General features: G+C 42.8%; 2 protein-coding genes across 3 annotated transcripts in view; one reads left to right on the top strand and one right to left on the bottom strand.

Annotated features, from left to right (window-relative positions):
- LOC110531811 (activated CDC42 kinase 1) overlaps window positions 1–11,375 on the top strand; it is a gene marked incomplete at its 5' end in the record, with an annotated part of 15,760 nt that extends 4,385 nt beyond the window's left edge. The window contains 7 exons of the mRNA XM_021615242.2: window positions 1,696–1,842; window positions 3,770–3,864; window positions 4,347–4,583; window positions 4,922–4,992; window positions 6,772–7,277; window positions 7,386–7,481; window positions 7,660–11,375. Coding sequence (XP_021470917.2) covers window positions 1,696–1,842; window positions 3,770–3,864; window positions 4,347–4,583; window positions 4,922–4,992; window positions 6,772–7,277; window positions 7,386–7,481; window positions 7,660–7,854 — 1,347 coding nt within the window. The remainder of the gene's footprint in view (window positions 1–1,695; window positions 1,843–3,769; window positions 3,865–4,346; window positions 4,584–4,921; window positions 4,993–6,771; window positions 7,278–7,385; window positions 7,482–7,659) is intronic.
- Window positions 10,198–17,376, bottom strand: part of LOC110531812 (phospholipid scramblase 2) — a 27,169-nt gene continuing 19,990 nt past the window's right edge. The window contains exons 1-7 of one of the 2 annotated variants that reach the window (XM_021615248.2): window positions 16,607–16,757; window positions 13,971–14,302; window positions 13,625–13,667; window positions 13,227–13,447; window positions 12,291–12,452; window positions 11,908–12,069; window positions 10,198–11,772 (exon numbers count right to left, since the gene is read on the bottom strand). In XM_021615248.2, the coding sequence (XP_021470923.2) occupies window positions 11,746–11,772; window positions 11,908–12,069; window positions 12,291–12,452; window positions 13,227–13,447; window positions 13,625–13,667; window positions 13,971–14,302; window positions 16,607–16,619 (960 nt within the window). In that variant the 5' untranslated portion in view covers window positions 16,620–16,757 and the 3' untranslated portion in view covers window positions 10,198–11,745. Of the gene's footprint in view, window positions 11,773–11,907; window positions 12,070–12,290; window positions 12,453–13,226; window positions 13,448–13,624; window positions 13,668–13,970; window positions 14,303–16,606; window positions 16,758–17,376 lie in introns of those variants that run through there. The other variant, XM_036987665.1, reaches the window with a different exon arrangement.

Below are 17,376 nucleotides of genomic sequence, written 5' to 3' on the forward strand. Positions count from 1 at the left end.
ATGGTGATCTTAGGCTTGTGTGCAGCTGCTCGGCCATGGAAACCCATTTCATGAAGCTCCCGATGAACAGCTCTTGTGCTGATGTTGCTTCCAGAGGCGGTTTGGAACTCTGTACTTGTGTATATATATATATATATATATATATATATATATATATATATATATATAGTGTATCCTTGACTCTGAATTGTTTAAAAGGGGCATGTTTATCTGCCAGAGGAATAAATATATAGGATACATTTTCTAGAGCCAACTCAGTGTCAGGAATACAGGAGATAGTGGCTAACTCAGAGTACAACATGTTGTTTAAAAACCCTTGAAGAGAAAACGTCTTAAAATCTTTCTTCTTAATTAAACGAAGATTAGTATTTTTTTGTTTCATATCTGTAATACATGCTATGGGACAATGATCACTGAGATCAAATGCAAATACTCCACTAGACAAATATTTATGGGGGTTATTAGTAAGGATTAAATCAATCAATGAGGAGTTAACTGTGTGCCAAGCATTGGGATCATCCGTTTAGAACAGAAAGCCTACTTTTATTTCCTTGATTCACTTTTAGGATGAAGTCTGCCCTCGGAGTCTCTAGGGATTTGAATATCTTTTTTTCTGACTCACTTGGAACATTTTCAGGGTACGTGATGGCAATGTGTCTGAAACAATGCTTAGACAAGGCATCCATCTTCTTCTCAAAGGTGACCTCTAAACAATGCACTATGCTCTAGAATGATGTGATGTGTCTCTTGATGAAAGCACTTGTTTAAATAATGCACCTATAGGTAAATGCACTTTTTAAACAATGCACTTTTGTGAATAATACAAGATATTAAATGTGTTTTTCAATGACACAACACATTACACAGAAATGAAGATACACTCTCAATGTTCAGAATGTTTCCACCTCCTTTCCAAGTGTTCTTTTGCTTGTTTGTTTGTTCGTCTGAATGCTTGCTTCCCTCAAGGCCTGGACTATCCTCCAGAAATCCCTCAGAAAACCTTCGTCTTTCTCCCTCTGTTGGTTTTGTGTTTGTTTGTCGATGTCCTAATTCGTGTTGTTGTCCTTGTTGGGTTTATTGTCCCCCTATCCCATTATTTCCTTGTGTTGCCTGATGATTCAGCAGATGAGTCCTGCAAGAACCAAGTCAATCAATCTCTCAAAACCTCTCCAAACTATTTCCACACAAAAAAGTATCTTCCAATTCCTCTAGATGGGCAGAACACAGCAATGCAGTAAAATAACTCAACTGTACACATTTTTACAAAAATTACAATTTAAGGAGGAGCACTTAAGTGCTGCTGCTCATGGAATTGGTTTCTAGGAGATGATACTGGCAAAAGAGGAAAATAACAATATATACATTTAGGATAAATTAATTACTAGATACAGTATATGGGAAACATTAACGCGCCAAAGAACTTATAAGGGGAATTAAATAATGAGCGTTTGTAACGAGAGCTAATGAGTTAGGTTTATCAGGTACACCTTGTAGGTAGAGCACTTGAAGTTGAACCATGACTCAAAAGGACACAAGGCTCTAAGCATTTGTACGACCTCTGAAATATTTGAGCCCTTTGTACCAAATCAAATATTCAATATTGTGTGTGTATTTGTGCCCACAAACATCTTCAATATGACAACAATGCAATGTCTTTGTCATTAAACGTTCCCCACTCTTTTTTTTTTCTCTCAGATCCTCTGGCGTGTGGAGCTGGAGGGACAGCGTATGGAGAGACCCCCTGACTGTCCTCAGGAACTCTACTCTGTGATGAGAAAGTGTTGGGCCTGCACCCCCTCCAACCGACCCACCTTCTCCCAGCTTACCACCCTGGTCGCAGAGGTAACACTGTAAATATTTATATATTCAGTATTCAGTAGGTGGACACACCTACTCATTCAAGGGTTTTTCTTTATTTTTACTATTGTCAACATTGTAGAATAATAGTGAAGACATCAAAACTATGAAAATAACACATATGCAATTATGTAACCAAAAAAAGTGTTAAACAAATAAAAATATATTTGAGATTCTTCAAAGTAACCACCCTTTGTCTTGATGACAGCTTTGCACACGCTTGGCATTCTCTCAACCAGCTTCATGAGGTAGTCACCTGGAACGCATTTCAATTAACAGGTGTGCCGTAAAAGTTCATTTGTGGAATTTCTTTCCTTCTTAATGGGTTTGAGCCAATCAGTTGTGTGTGACAGGGTAGGATAACCCTATTTGGTAAAAGACCAAGTCCATACTATGGCAAGAACAGCTCAAATAAGCAAAGAGAAACGACAGTCCATTATTACTTTAAGACAAGAAGGTCAGTCAATACGGGATGTTTCAAGAACTTTGAAAGTTTCTTCAAGTGCCGTCGCAAAAACCATCCAGAGCTATGATGAAACTGGCTCTCATGAGGACTGCCACAGGAAAGGAAGACCCAGAGTTACCTCTGCTGCAGAGGATAAGTTCATTAGAGTTACCAGCACCTCAGAAATTGCAGCCCAATTAAATGCTTCACAGAGTTTAAGTAACAGACATCTCAACATCAACTGTTCAGAGGAGACTAAGTGAATCAGTCCTTTATGGTCAAATTGCTGGAAAGAAACCACTACTAAAGGACACCAATAAGAAGAAGAGACTTGCTTGGGCCAAGAAACACAAGCAATGGACATTAGACCAGTGGAAATCTGTCCTTTGGTCTGATGAGTCCGAATTTGAGATTTTGGTTCCAACCGCAACACACAGAGATCATCCGTTCACCCACACCGCATCTCACAAAGACATGGCGATTGGAACCAAAAATCTCCCATTTGGACTCCAGGCCAAAGGACAAATTTCCACTGGTCTAATGTCCATTGCTCATGTTCCTTGACCCAAGCAAGTCTCTTCTTCTTATGGGTGTCCTTTTGAAGTGTTTTTTTTGTTGTTGCAGCAGTTTGACCATGACGACCTGATTCACACAGTCTCCTCTGAACAGTTGATTTTGAGATGTGTCAGTTACTTGAACTCTGTGAAGAATTTATTTCGGCAGCAATTTCTGAGGCTGGTAACTAATTAACTTTTTGCGACTGCACTTGAAGAAACTTTTAAAGTTCTTGAAATGTTCCATATTGACTGACCTTCATGTCTTAAAATAATGATGGACTGTCATTTCTCTTTGCTTATTTGAGCTGTTCTTGCCATAATATGGACTTGGTCTTTTACCAAATAGGGTTATCTTCTGTATACCACCCCTACCTTGTCACAACACAACTGATTAGCTCAAACAAAACGCATGAAGAAGGAAAGAAATTCCACAAATGAGCTTTTAACAAGGCACACCTGTTAATTGAAATTCATTCCAGGTGACTACCTCATGAAGCTGGTTGAGAGAATGCCAAGAGTGTGCAAAGCTGTCATCAAGGCAAAAGGTGGCTATTTGAAGAATCTTATATATAAAATATATTTTGATTTGTTTAACACTTTTTTGGTTACTACATGATTCCATATGTGTTATTTAATTTTCTACAATGTAGAAAATAGTAAAAATAAAGAAAAACCCTTGAATGAGTAGGTGTGTCCAAACTTTTGACTGGTACTGTACATTTATTATATATGTATAAATGTATGCTCACATTTGCATTATACTCACATAATACACTCTAATCAAGTGGCTCCCAAGCATGTTCACATTAGCATTTAAGAGTCAATATGCCCAGTGACCAAAATAAAGGCGGTTGGACTGCGAGACAGTGGCATAAAATGGTTTCCTCTCCCCTCTTCCCTCTCTATCCAGGCTCAGCCTTTGGAGGTGTGTGCTGTGCGGGACTTTGTGGAACCTGGAAAACTCGCTCTCCTGTCCAACGACCTAGTGACCATCATAGACCATAGGTAAGAGAGAAGAAGGATGGGGAGATGGAAAAAAGAGATCGGAAGAAACAGAAGTTCATTGTTAAACTTAGACATATTGCTTCAAAGAGCGAAACTTTTAAACCTGAATTCAGTTGCATTGACTGTTAACCCTAATCCTCACATTTTTGCCACCTAGTGGTAATTCAAGTCAGATGCCAAGAATAAAAGATTTGAAGATCTGACTCAAGTTTGCTAAAGTTTTCAGAGAGTCCTATGTAAAAGGGTGTCAAGACAGTTTATAAGAGAGTTTTATAATCGTTTATGGAGAGTGCATTTTTTGTGAACATGTAGTTCGTAATTCATCAATAAACTTGTATGTCATTTGTTGGACTTGTATGATTGCCTTTTCTTAATGTGACCATTTAAATTGTATCCATGTATTTTTTATTTCGCTTACTGTATATCTACATGTGGCTTATATGTGACTTATATGATTTGACTGTATGGTTCTCCTCCTGTAGTCTGGAGCTGTGTGAGTGGAAGGGCCAGAACCAAAGGACCTTGATAGTGGGCTGGTTCCCCCCGAGCCTGGCTGCTCCCTCCCTCTCCGCCCCCAGCAGCGCCCCTGCTCTTCCCACCACAGCCCCCGTCGCTGCATCGAGCCTCATCCCGCCCCCCCTGAAGGGCAGTCTGCAGCACACGGGGCAGAGTGAGACCCACCCCGACCGTAACTGGGGCACGCCGGAATGCCTCGACGAGTCAGTCAAGTTTCCACTTTTTGATGATTCTTTGATATATAGCTGTTGAGCATCATCATGCTATATGCTAGCCTGGGTTCCTGACTATTTTTGCTGTCATTAATGTCACATTGTTGCCTTGTCTTGTTTAGCATTACAGATATCCGTTGTCATATATCGATAGAAATCAAGTAAAAACTGCATTTGTTTGCGTCTTTGTTGGTGGCCCACTATTGGTGGTAAACAAATCTTGCAGAGTAAGTAAGATGAATGCCTTGAACCTTTGATATTGTCAGTGTACAACCCTGACCCATGTTTGTTTGAATACTTTGTTTTTACCTGACCTCTGACCTTTTCAGGAGAGTAAACTGGAGAAGAAGCCCAGCAAATAGAGAGAGAGAGGGCGGCTCCAATTTACAGAAAATGTCAGGTACCAACTTCAATAAGTTATTTACTCTTTATTTGATTATTATATGACTGATACTAACATGTTCTCCAAATAATATTAGCTAATATTCAATCCATACATATAATTGTCTTGTGGGTAGCAATCTGTTGCTAATTGGGCACATTACAGCTCTTCTAAATGTTTAGACCTTTGGTACCCTTCGTAGTGTACTAGCCACAAGAGCAGAGGGTCACAAGTTTTATATCACATAGTGAAAACCACCCTCAACATGCTGTACACTGTAGTTATTTTGTACAAAATACATATACTGTATACAGTACCAGTCAAAACCCATTCAATGGTTTTAATTCTTTACTATTTCTACATTGTAGATGTAATGCCTGGGGTGTAGTGGAGGAAGAAGTCAGACGCAGGAAACAGAGAGTTCAGAGCAGCGCTAAACTTTATTCACCACACAGGTGAAAACGATGCCACTCAAACAAATGCCCCAAAACACAGGGGAACTAAACAGTCCCGAATAACTCACGTACACGAACAACCGTGACTTACAGGCGTGTACACGAGTACACATAAAACAATCCCGCACACCCAGCAGACGGGCCGGCTGGATAATATAGCCCAACTAATTAACCTAACTAAACACAGGTGTAACTAATAAACAGACAAGGAGGGGGAGAAAAAGATCAGTGGCAGCTAGTAGGCCGGTGACGTCGAGCGCCACCCGAACAGGAAGGGGAGCCACCTTCGGTAGGAGTCGTGACAGTAGAATAATAGTGAAGACATTAAAACTAAGAAATAACACATATATTTGATATTCTTCAAATTAGCCACCCTTTGTCTTGATGACAACTTTGCACACTCTTGGCATTCTCTCAACCAGCTTCATGAGTTAGTTACCTGGAATACATTTCAATTAACAGGTGTGACTTGTTCAAAGTTAATTTGTGGAATTCATTTTTTTCTTAATGCGTTTGAGCCAATCAGTTGTGTTGTGACAAGGTAGGGGTGGTATACAGAAGATAGCCCAAATAAAGTAACATACACATCTCAACATCGACTGTTCAGAGGAGACTGCGTGAATCAGGCCTTCGTGGTCAAATTGCTGCAAAGAAACCACTACTAAAGGACACCAATAATAAGAAGAGACTTGCTTTGGCCAAGAAACATGAGCAGAAATCTCTGCATGTGTGGTTCCCACCGTGAAGCATGGAGGAGCAGGTGTTATTGTGTGGGGGGTGCTCCACAGCATTCTGCAGCGATACGCCATCCCATCTGGTTTGCGCTTAGTGGGACTATCATTTGTTTTTCAACAGGACAATGACCCAACACACCTCCACGCTGTGTAAGGGCTATTTGACCAAGAAGGGGAGTGATGGTGTGCTGCATCATCTGATCTGGCCTCCACAATCAACCGACCTCAACCCAATTGAGATGGTTTGGGATGAGTTGGACGCAGAGTGAAGGAAAAGCAGCCAACAAGTGCTCAGCATATGTTGGAACTCCTTCAAGACTGTTGGAAAAGCTTTCCAGGTGAAGCTGGTTGAGAGAATGCCAAGCATGTGCAAAGCTGTGATCAATGCAAAGGTTAGCTACTTTGAAGAATCTCAAATATATTTTGATTTGTTTGACACTTTTTTGGTTACTACATGATTGCACATGTTTTATTTCATCATTTTGATGTCTTCACTATTATTTCACAATGTTTAAATAGTAAAATAAAGAAAAACCCTTGAATGAGTAGGTGTGACCAAACTTTTGACTGGTACTGTGTGTTTAATAGAAATATCCATCTGTCCCCAGGTATGACCAGGAGTCTGGAGTCTGTCCTGAGTGGTCCCCAGAGCAGGACCTTAGGAGGGGTCAAGGTGGACCCCCGTCGTGGACCCCTCCCCAACGCCATGGTTGCCCGCAGCGTTGTGGTGCAGCAGGGTCCCCATCGGTTCAGCGAGGCCAGCATCAACCCCCCACCTCGACCGCTCCCGCCCAACCTCAAACGCGCCAAGATTCCCCAGGTGGCCTTGTTCCGAGATCGAAGGCCTGTAAATCCATCCCCAGGTTCCTTGTGGCCTCCACAACCTCAAAAGAATCCTCAGCAGCAGATGCTACAGCCACCCCAGCCCCAGCTGCAGCAGACCATGGGGGGCAGCGACCTGGGCAAAATGGCCCACATGGCATGGTCCAAACCAGCACTGGATGACTATGGGGACAAGGAGAGGAATCAAGAAAAGGAGTGGGTGGTGAGGGAACGAGAGAGGGAGAGGAACCCGTCTCAAGTACAACACACCAGGGAAGCCTTCATAGCCCAGGTATTGAATGGATGTATGATCTTTAGTTCTTGAGTTGTTAGACATATTACAGAATTCAGGCTTTGTGATTGGCCTGAAGTTCTAAGGTCCTCTAGTCTGATTGGTCAGGTCACGGAAGCAGTGCATGGAGTGACCAATGAGGAGGTTCGGAACGCACTTCACTGCAATGAATGGAACCCTATAAGGGCCCAGCAACAACTCAAGGTTAGACAGAATTACTCTAATTCATACTTAATACATGTATTATTTCCATGTACTTCAAAATGTATTCTCCATCGACCAACCTAGTTTACTAAGAATGCAAAAATGATGTAATATTAAATGTGATGCACCAACCTTGTGCTCTCTCCTCGCTCTCGCTCATTCCCTCCTTCCTTCTCAGATGGAGCAGCTGCACTCTCTGAGCCTGTGTTCTCGTGACGACTGCCTAAGGATCCTGTCCCGCTATCAGTGGGATCTACAGCTGGCCAGCCGCTACCTGTTCAGAATGGTATGGGAGGAGAGGACTGGAGCAGGAGAAAGGGAGAGGAGGGACGGAGAGAGAGAGGCTGCTGCCATGGAGAGACGAGGAGTATGAGAGGTGTGGGGATGGAGGGATACTGGAAACAGAGGACAATAAAGATTTACGAAATTGAAGAGGGACTGAGGAGCTATGAGGAATTTAAGAGATGGGATGGTTGATTAAAAAGGAATGGAATATATATGAAGTGAACCATAAAGACATTACAGTCCTCCAAAATGCAATTTTTATCCCTTTTTACAATTCTGTTTAGTCTTTTTTGATGACGTGACAGACAGCCACGCCCTCTCTGTTCTCAAAAGTAGTTGTGTATCATGATGAATTTGTAGAGTGCCGTACAAAAGTATTCAGACCCCTTGGATTTATTCATAATTTATGGTGTTACAAAGTGGGATTCAAATTGATTGAAGTGTTATTTTTTTGTCAAACATTTACACCAAATACTCTGTCAAAGGGATACAAAAATTCTAACATTTTAAAAACTAAAATATAGTAATTGCATTAAGTATTCAGGTCCTTGACTCAATACATGTTACAAACACCTTTTGGCGTCGCTTACATCTGTGAGTCTTCTTGGATACGTCTATAAGAGCTTCATATACCCGGATTGTGCAATATTTGTCCATTATTCATTTAAAAATTATTCAAGCTCTGTCAAGATGTCGGTGATCATGGCTAGACAGCAATGTTGAAGTATTGCCATAGATTTTTAAGCAGATTTAAGTCAAAACTAACTTGGCCACTCATGTACATTCACTGTCTTCTTGGTAAGCAGCTCTAGTGTAGATTTGGCCTTGTGTTTTTTATGTTATTATCCTGCTGAAAAGTGAATGCCCATGGCAACACAGCAGTTTCATTCCTGTCCTGCAGCTCAGTTCAGGATGACTATTTTTTATGTCTGGGTGGTTTAATACATAATCCACAGCATAACAATTCACTTGACCATGATTTAAAGAGCTATTCAATGTCTGATTTGTTATTGTTGCCCACTTTCATTATCCTTCTTTGATTCTTTCGAAAAGCTTCTTAGTTGAATCTGTACTCGAAATTCAATACTTGACTTTACAGATGTGTGTACGGGGGACAGAGAAAGAGTTAGTAAATAAACAAATCCATGTAACTTAGGTGATTTGTTAAGCCACATTTACTCCTGAAGATGCTGAATACGTATGCAACAACTCTATTTTAGTTATGAATATTTGATTTATCATGAAAAAATATATTTTACTTCCTCATTTAAGAGAATTTTGTGTAGATTGTTGACAAAGAAATTACAATTAAATCCATTTCAATCCCACTTTACCCCAATAAAATGAAGAAATTCAAGGGCTATGAACACTTTTGCAAGGCACTGTATTGTATTAGCATTGATTATATTTGTTGAATAAAATGTTGATACAAATTGTGCATGGCGCTAGTGATGTGTACATGTGACTCATGCCCCTCAATTTACACCCAGTCAAGAGAGTTGGGATGTTGTAACAATCAAAAGATGATCTACAGAGTGATGTAATTTCCTTTCAGAGGAAGTGTTTGTCAATTCTCTGCTTTGACTTCCTTTACCACTTTAGTTGAGGTGAATTGTGAGCTTCTCCTTATGCTGTCTAAAACTACAGCGTTACAGGAGCTGGTCACATAGGGCTGGAGAATCCATAGTACTAGGGAAGGACATGAGTTTATTTTAACCTGCACCTCAGCATGCGTCCAGCGGGGGGGGGGGGAATGAGAGCACTGCTCCCTTTGTGGTCCCGGCCTTTTTCCTGTCTACTACAGGGCTTGGATACATTTCAGGCCCTCCTGGCACATTGCCACTACCGTTTTAGGAATGGTTAAGAGTTATGGAATGAGACTAAGGGCCATAATGTAATTAGGCCCATGACTTGGAAAAAGGTGGATGGAGACTGGAGAGAGACGAAAAGCCTGCCACAGGATCTGCTTCTCCAATTATTAACAGGTCTGTCATTTTGCTGGGCTTCATAAGCACCTCTCTCCATCCCAACCACCCTCAGTGGCCACTGGCCTAGTGGAGTCTGTCACTTGCAAAACCTAGTTCAGGATTCAAACCAGGACGGCGGAAGATGTGTTCATTTCCGAGCCGACCTCTGCGTTCATTTTTAATGTGATCTCCGCAAATGCGGAAACATTACCTTTAAAAAGATGCATAGCCAGGAAGAGGTGATCGGATTGAATCACAGACATAAGACTCAATTCAATCCGTAACACTGACATGCTGTAGCGGGAATGAAATGAGTCATTTCCGATTGAGCCGGCATCAGCGGCGTTGACCGTCAGTGCAGGAACATTGGCTTTAACTGTACTTTGCGCTGCAGCAAAGCTCTCCAGCGATACGGATTGAATCGAGACCCGAGTGTAAAAATACAGGTCACGCAGAACGAAAAAAAAAAGGTACAAAACTGCTTTATTTACCACAACTGTTTGACCCCAGGGCTGGATTCAATCTGTAGTGCCGAAGATACGCATGGTTGAAATTCAAAAAGTCATTTTCGATTGAGCCGACATATGCAGCGTTTACTGCAAATGCAGAAATCTTGCATTTAAATTTCAATCACGCTATAATGCTGATCTTCAGCACTACTGATTGAAACCAGAACCTTATTGCCTAATACAACACTTTCCCTAAACAGTGCAACGAGTCATCATACTCACCCCATGAACAAAATGACACTGTATTTAACACCAAAGGAAACAGTTTACCAAGAAATTGGCCCCAACTCTTCACTATGTCCCTTAAGTCAGGTAAGCACATTCCTTCATGATGAAGGCGTGCCCTGCAGGTAAATGATTCTGGGACAAAGTTGTTGTTTTTTAAGTGGATGAATGTAAATGCACAATGCGTCGCATCAATTATGTCACTTAATGATGATAGCTCCTTGAATCTCTGACAATCACTGCTGCAAAAAAAAAAGATGTCGACTCAGATGGCAGCCACCTCACTCTCTCCCACTTCCCCAGTGGATATAGTTACTATCAGAAGTAGTAACATTAAAATGATCGACAGCGTGAATGAATGGTGCTTGTCAAGGAACAACTGAGGCCTGGAAAAATTTACACAGTGTACAAAACATTAGGACCACCTTCCTAATATTGGAGTCGTACCCCCTTTTGCGCTCAGAACAGCCTCAGTTCGTCAGGGCATGGACTCCACAAGCGTTCCACAGGGATGCCGACTCCAATGCTTCCCACAGTTGTGTCAAGGTGGCGGAGCATTCTTGATACACACGGGAAACTGTTGAGCATGAAGAAGTCAGCAGCGGTGCAGTTCTTGACACAAACCGGTTTGCCTGGCACCTGCTACCATACCCCATTCAAAAGGCTTTTGTCTCGCCCATTCACCCTCTGAATGGCACAAATACACAGTCTCAAGGCTTAAAAATCCTACTTTAACTCGTCTCCTCCCCTTCATCTACACTGATTGGAGTGGATTTGACAGGTGACAACAGTAAGTAATCATAATTTGACACTAAAATAAAGAATCTAGAATGTAATACTGCAACTGAAGCAGTTTGGTATGATAAAATACTTGCCATGGCAGTGACTAAAAAGAAAATACTGAAAAAGTATTGAAGAACATGTAAAGTTTCCATACTGTTTTGAACCCCCAAATGTACATAGATAACCAAGAAATCAATTTGATAGAACAAATGCAAAAAACATAAAAACTCAGTGGAGAGAGTGGAGAAACCCATGAAAGACAACTAAGGCTTATGTCTCATAGCCCAGTTGCTGATTCTTACAGTCGGGTGGATAGACAGAAACAGTCCAGAGGCTATGTAAGCTCATCAGATAAGACCTCACGTGTTACACAGAAAGAGTTCTAGGATTGGCAGCTTCCTCTAAGGTTTCAAATAAGGAAGGAGTATCAAACAGAATCAGGAAAAAAAAGGGGGGATTGCAAATGGGAACAGAAAGAGAGTTTGACTCAAGTGCTCAGTCCTTCTCGAAGAACATGAAATCCTGTGAGGCAGAAAATAAGAAATGTCAACTAAATTTCCTCCAACAACTGCTTATCTTAACAGCATAGTAATAGGATTTACACGTGTCAAGTTCTGTGATTCAATTTTTTTTTTTAAACAGACAAATGGGACTTACGATGAGGAAGCAGGCACCCATGAGCACAGCCTTCATCTTGACGTCCAGGTCCATGGGGAACTGAATGCCAAAGTTGTCCGTGTAGGTGAAGACCTCCTTTATCAGGCCACCCCACTGCTTACTGATGCGGCCGATGGGCTTGCCTCCATCTTCCCCCGTCAGCTACGAGTGTGCAGCAAAACACATGGGTCAGAGACAAAGATTTCTGGCCACTGCACCTCATCACATCCCTACTTCTGAAAGGATTAGATGTGTGTAGACAAAAGGGTAACTTAGCCAATCTTTTCTGGTCTAAAAGTCCAAAGATTAGGTTTGTTCTAGTTAAATAGGACTGTTATGAACCGATTTCACCGAAAGAAAGCCCAAACTGTATGACCCTTAACCTCAAAATTCACATCCCCGCAGCAGTTGCAGGCAAAGCAGGGTCCTTCCAGCTTCATTACGGTCTCCGTGTTGGCCCCCTTGATGGAGAACTTGGGCACGCAGGGGTTCCAGTCCTGGGACACATAACCTATGGTGGTGCCAGGCGGGGCTTGGACCTCGAGCTGAGGGACACAACATTTGAAAGGTATTTGACCATGTTTAAAATCCGGCTTCGGTCTGTACACTGTCTTTAAATAGCATGTGCTTGGCTTACTGCAAAGCTCGCTTCAGCAGGTAATATGGCACTAATTTGATGAGTGCATTGGTGTCCGAAATTGGCGTTGCAATCACTATCATGACAAAGGTAATATGCTTCACATGGTAACTGTGGGGCTGTGTCTACATAGACACTGAACTAATGTGTGACACTGCAGTCATAAGGGACCTTAGAAATGTACTATACTTCACAGCTCCACCTGTACCCGAATACCAGAGATCCTATCAGGGGCCCGAGCGGGTCCAGATCCAGAGTTCTAAATAATGCCACAGGTCAGAATGTACTGTGGTTAGCCTGCCAGAAAATGTGATTCACTAGAGACAGAGCTGAAAGGTGAAGAGATGGCACCAGATCAAGACGGTCTGGGAGAGGGCTTGGACTGACAAAAGGACCAGTCAGCGTCATTCATGGATCTTTACAAAGCACAGACACTAAGTATTTGGTAGGACATTCCAAAATGGCTTTGAGTCCAAGAGTTTATTTTTAGCATTAGCATCGTTAACTTGTACTTCATACAGTGTTGTATAGCAATGCTAACCTGAGGCTAAATAAAACAATTGCATTTTAGGTGACCTGTCCCTTTACTCCTAACACATCAAGACTCAATGATGATTTTATGCATTTTCTTTCCTGGTTACATAGTCAAATATTTGTCTCAGGGTTCAGCGCCCCATTGTACCTCTTGCAGGCAGCAGGGGCACCAGCAGGAGGCACAGCGGAAGGGTCGTACGAGGCGGATGACCTCGCGGTCCGTGTTGTCCTGGATCTTCATTTCGAAGCTACGCAGGGCGCCGCAGCAGTTGCGTGTGCAGCAGTCGTTCTTCTCCTTGGCCTTATAGATCTTCTGACCCAGGCTGTTCTTGATCTCGTACTGGTTGTTGGTCTCAAAGCCAATGAACACTAAGGAGAGGGGAACGGAGGGAGGAGAAGGAAGAGGGGATGGTGGGGAAGGTGAGAGGACAAACGCAGGAACGTAAACAGGAAAACAGTAGTTTGGCGGTGGTCACTTTCTCCTCGTGATTTATCGATTTTTACAATGCCTTTACTTCTGTTCTCACATAAGACTACCAAGCTCACCTTCCAGCAACTCCACTTTTTGGTGTATAAGGATCTGGTCAATCTGAAACGCAGAACAGAGTATGAGAGTGTACAAAACATTAGGAACATCCTTCATGACAGACTGACCAGGTGAACCCAGGTGAAAGCTATGATCCCTTAATGTCACCTGTTAAATCCACTTCAAATCAGTGTAGATGAAGGGGGGGGGGAACCAGGGTCTGTAGTGATGCCTCTGTGGCTGAGATGCAGTGCCTTAGACCGCTGTGCCACTCAGAAGTCCCTGAGTGTATGTGTGCCATGCAGAGGGATGTTTGTGAAATCTGTGTATTTGACAGCCTGTTATACTCTCTCCAAGCAAACCTACCTGTGTTAGGTACTCCAGACCAGGTGGAACTCCAAGAGGCAAAACTGCTGCATGGGCTGGGGAGACGGCTGCAGGAGGGCCCGAGTTAGGTGCACCGAATTCAGGCCCAGGCATGGGACCACCATAGCCTTGGCCCATTTGAGGTACCCCATATTCAGGCATGGGCACAGGCTGGTGCATCACAGACTGGCCTGGGTGGAGTTGTTTGTGGTTGTAGCCCATATGGAAGTCAACCAGTGGGGGAGCATGGTTAGGGTCACCATACCCACCATGAGGAACAGGGTAGGGTGCCGTGGAGTAACTTCCAGGACCCTGGTGAGGGGATGGGTAACCTGAGGAAATAGTATTATAATACATTCATATTGATAAAAAGCTAAACATGAATATGGAGTTATGGATGCAAATGTGGGGAGTGTTAACTGGTGTTATTAAAGCTCATGCATTGGAGATTCTGCATTAAGGAAATGATTGTATAGCATTAACAAAAGTGGGCCGTATTGCTGGACACCAATGGACTCCCCACAACGTACCACTCGTTCAATGGAAACTGCAAGGAACAAAAGTAATTTCACATAATCTAAGTTTACAGCAACGTAGTTAGCCTTTTACACAGCAAGCTTTTTCTTATCTCGAATACACAGGAATAATAGCATTACACAAATCCTATTGGGGAAAATACCCAGGGGGAGTTTCATTACGGTGCAACAGGGAAATTTGTGATTAACTGTCAAGAATCTGCGGTCGTCCTGCTCAGAATCGAATTCCAGTCGAAGGAGTTTGACCACTGCTTACTATGCTTATCAGGTAGTGGCTGGATGGCAAACAATGTCTAAAAATACACAAAATGGGTACTTAAAATTAATATTTTGAATGGTGAAAAATGACATTTCAGAATCTAGACAACTCCATACTTAAAAACACTATAAAAGTAGTTACAAGATGTCTATCATATAAACGTTTCACAGATCATAGGTCTTACAGGAGGGCATGTATAGGTCTAAAGGGGGACTACAATTGCCACTTTCATGATTTTCTCAAAAATGGTTTGTGATACAAATGTAAACACTGTCAATCATCCTTCCTCCCAATGAAGTTACTATGTGACACTTGCCAGAACAATCTGAGATTCCAAAAATATTTCCAGGCTACGCTGGCATGGAATCACCCAGATGTATCGCTGCACCCATTTCCACATTCCTACCTCTAAGGTAAGAAAACAAAAAGGTTGACTAGCTTTCTTTTTACTGAAAAATTGCTCCTGGATTACAGACACCTAGACCAAGAGTGGGGAGATTGAGACCAGCAGATGTTTGCACGTTTCCTTTTTGTAAACTACTGAAAGTAAAGATATTTTGTTTTGGAAGCAAAGAACATTTTTACATTGTGCATTTAAATGTAAGAACATGAATTGACTTGTCAAAATTGGGATGGTCTTTTTTAGTATTGAAATAAGACATTTCATACATCCTTTTCCTACTTCAACTATTCGGGAGAGGGTAAAGTTTCAGTTGAGAGCCTCGAGGAATGTGGAGTAGAAGCAGGGGTGTATTCACTAGGAACCCAACAGAACGAAATGGGAAGGGACCTAACTGAATTTGTCCAATAGAAACTTGTTTCCGTTGCTAAACGGTTTCCGTTAGCTAAGGTGTGAAGTAATGATTACAACCCTGGTGAAGAAAAACACTAGTTCAGTTATCTATTCATTCAGGAAGAGACTCAAGTCACAGTTTGTGATGTCAAACAGATTCACATTTACACCCTTTGCGTTCTCAAACATTGCAGCATGAGGGCATTGGGCACAAGTTGGTGGCAGAACACCAACCTGGTGTCAGCATTTTGTAATATTCTGTACGTTTCGCATGGTAACCGAGTGGCGCAGCGGTCTAAAGCACTGCATCTCAGCGCTAGAGGCGCTGGCACCCTGGTTCGAATCCAGGCTGTATCACAACCGGCCGTCCCATAGACGCACAATTGGCCCAGCGTTGTCCGGGTTTGGCCGGTGTCATTGTAAATAACGTTAACGGATTTACCTAGTTAAATAAATAATTGGTAACCATGTCCATCACCCCTTTCGTATGTGTCACGAATAACAACTCGTATTATATGTTACGAATTTGCTAAACGTATGATAATGTAACGAATTCCAAAAACGCCTACATTTACATGCTGCTTATGAGTGAATTTGACTACCTTTGGATTTTGCGGCTCATACGAGTGTCCTGCTAAAATAATGTCTAATTGTCGCAAATCAACTGTATTATACTTTTTAAACTAACCAGTACAATGGCTTTTTGGATAGCCTTTGCTACTGCCTGTCAATGTAAATTAGCATTCTGGCTGACAACCGCTACATCCAAAATAGTTATTTTGCAAAGACCAACCATCTTACGCGTTTGAGATGCCAAAACAGTTATTTTGTTTAAGTAATACAAAATGTAATTCTATGCTAGGTTGAACGGGAGCAGATGGCGATTACTTTCTTTATACAGCCAAAAGTTGAGCTTCTGTGTGTAACGTCAGTCATGTACTGAAAAGGGGCCTATGAACACAGACAGCTATCCTGCAAAGATGCAATTTATGAGAAAAACAACAACTCCAGTATAATATGATAACTAAATTATGTAGAACATATTTACCTGGGGCTGACATGACTTAGTGGACAAGCAGTGGCTAGCAGGCGGATTTACTCGTAACGATGTGCGCTGAGAGTCGGGAAGCACGTTCAGGGAGTGAGTGGGTGATTTAATAAAAACCAAGAACATGAAACAGAAACAAAGACGCATGGGGAAAGAACCAAAGCGGCAGGTAATCAAGGAAGTGATTGAGTCCATGTATCTGACGATGCGCTGGTGCGCGTAACGATGGTGACAGGTGTGCGCCATAACGAGCAGCCTGGTGACCTGGAAGCCGGAGTGGGAGCACGCGTAACTGAACCCCCTCCCCGAAGTGCAGCTTCAGCCGCAGGACGCCGACCAACATGACGAACCCAGGGAACAGGAGCGGACCGGTCACCTCTGCAGAGGAGCAGGAAAGCCGTCAATCCGGCTAAAACGAAGGAGCATGACGACAGAGCGCCGGAGCTAGAGCATAACTGACGGTACCCCGTCCCCGGCGCGTACGGCTCCAGGCGCAGGACGCCAACCCAAAGGACGATGCCCGGGATCATGAGCAGACCGGTCACCCCCGCTGATGCGCGGGAACCTGTCGCCGGCTGGTACGCGGGAATCTGACAGACCGGCTGAGGCAAGGGAGCCTGGCGATCAAGGTTGAGGTGTAAGAGCCAGTGGAAGCAGGGGAGCCTGGCGATCCGGCAAAGGCATGAAAGACCAGCGAGCCGGTCGAGGCATGAGAGTCTGTCGATCCGGGCTGAGGCATGAAAGCCTGTAGCAGCTCCCAGACCCAACTT

Source organism: Oncorhynchus mykiss, chromosome 9 (assembly GCF_013265735.2).
Source record: "Oncorhynchus mykiss isolate Arlee chromosome 9, USDA_OmykA_1.1, whole genome shotgun sequence".
NCBI lineage: Eukaryota > Metazoa > Chordata > Actinopteri > Salmoniformes > Salmonidae > Oncorhynchus > Oncorhynchus mykiss.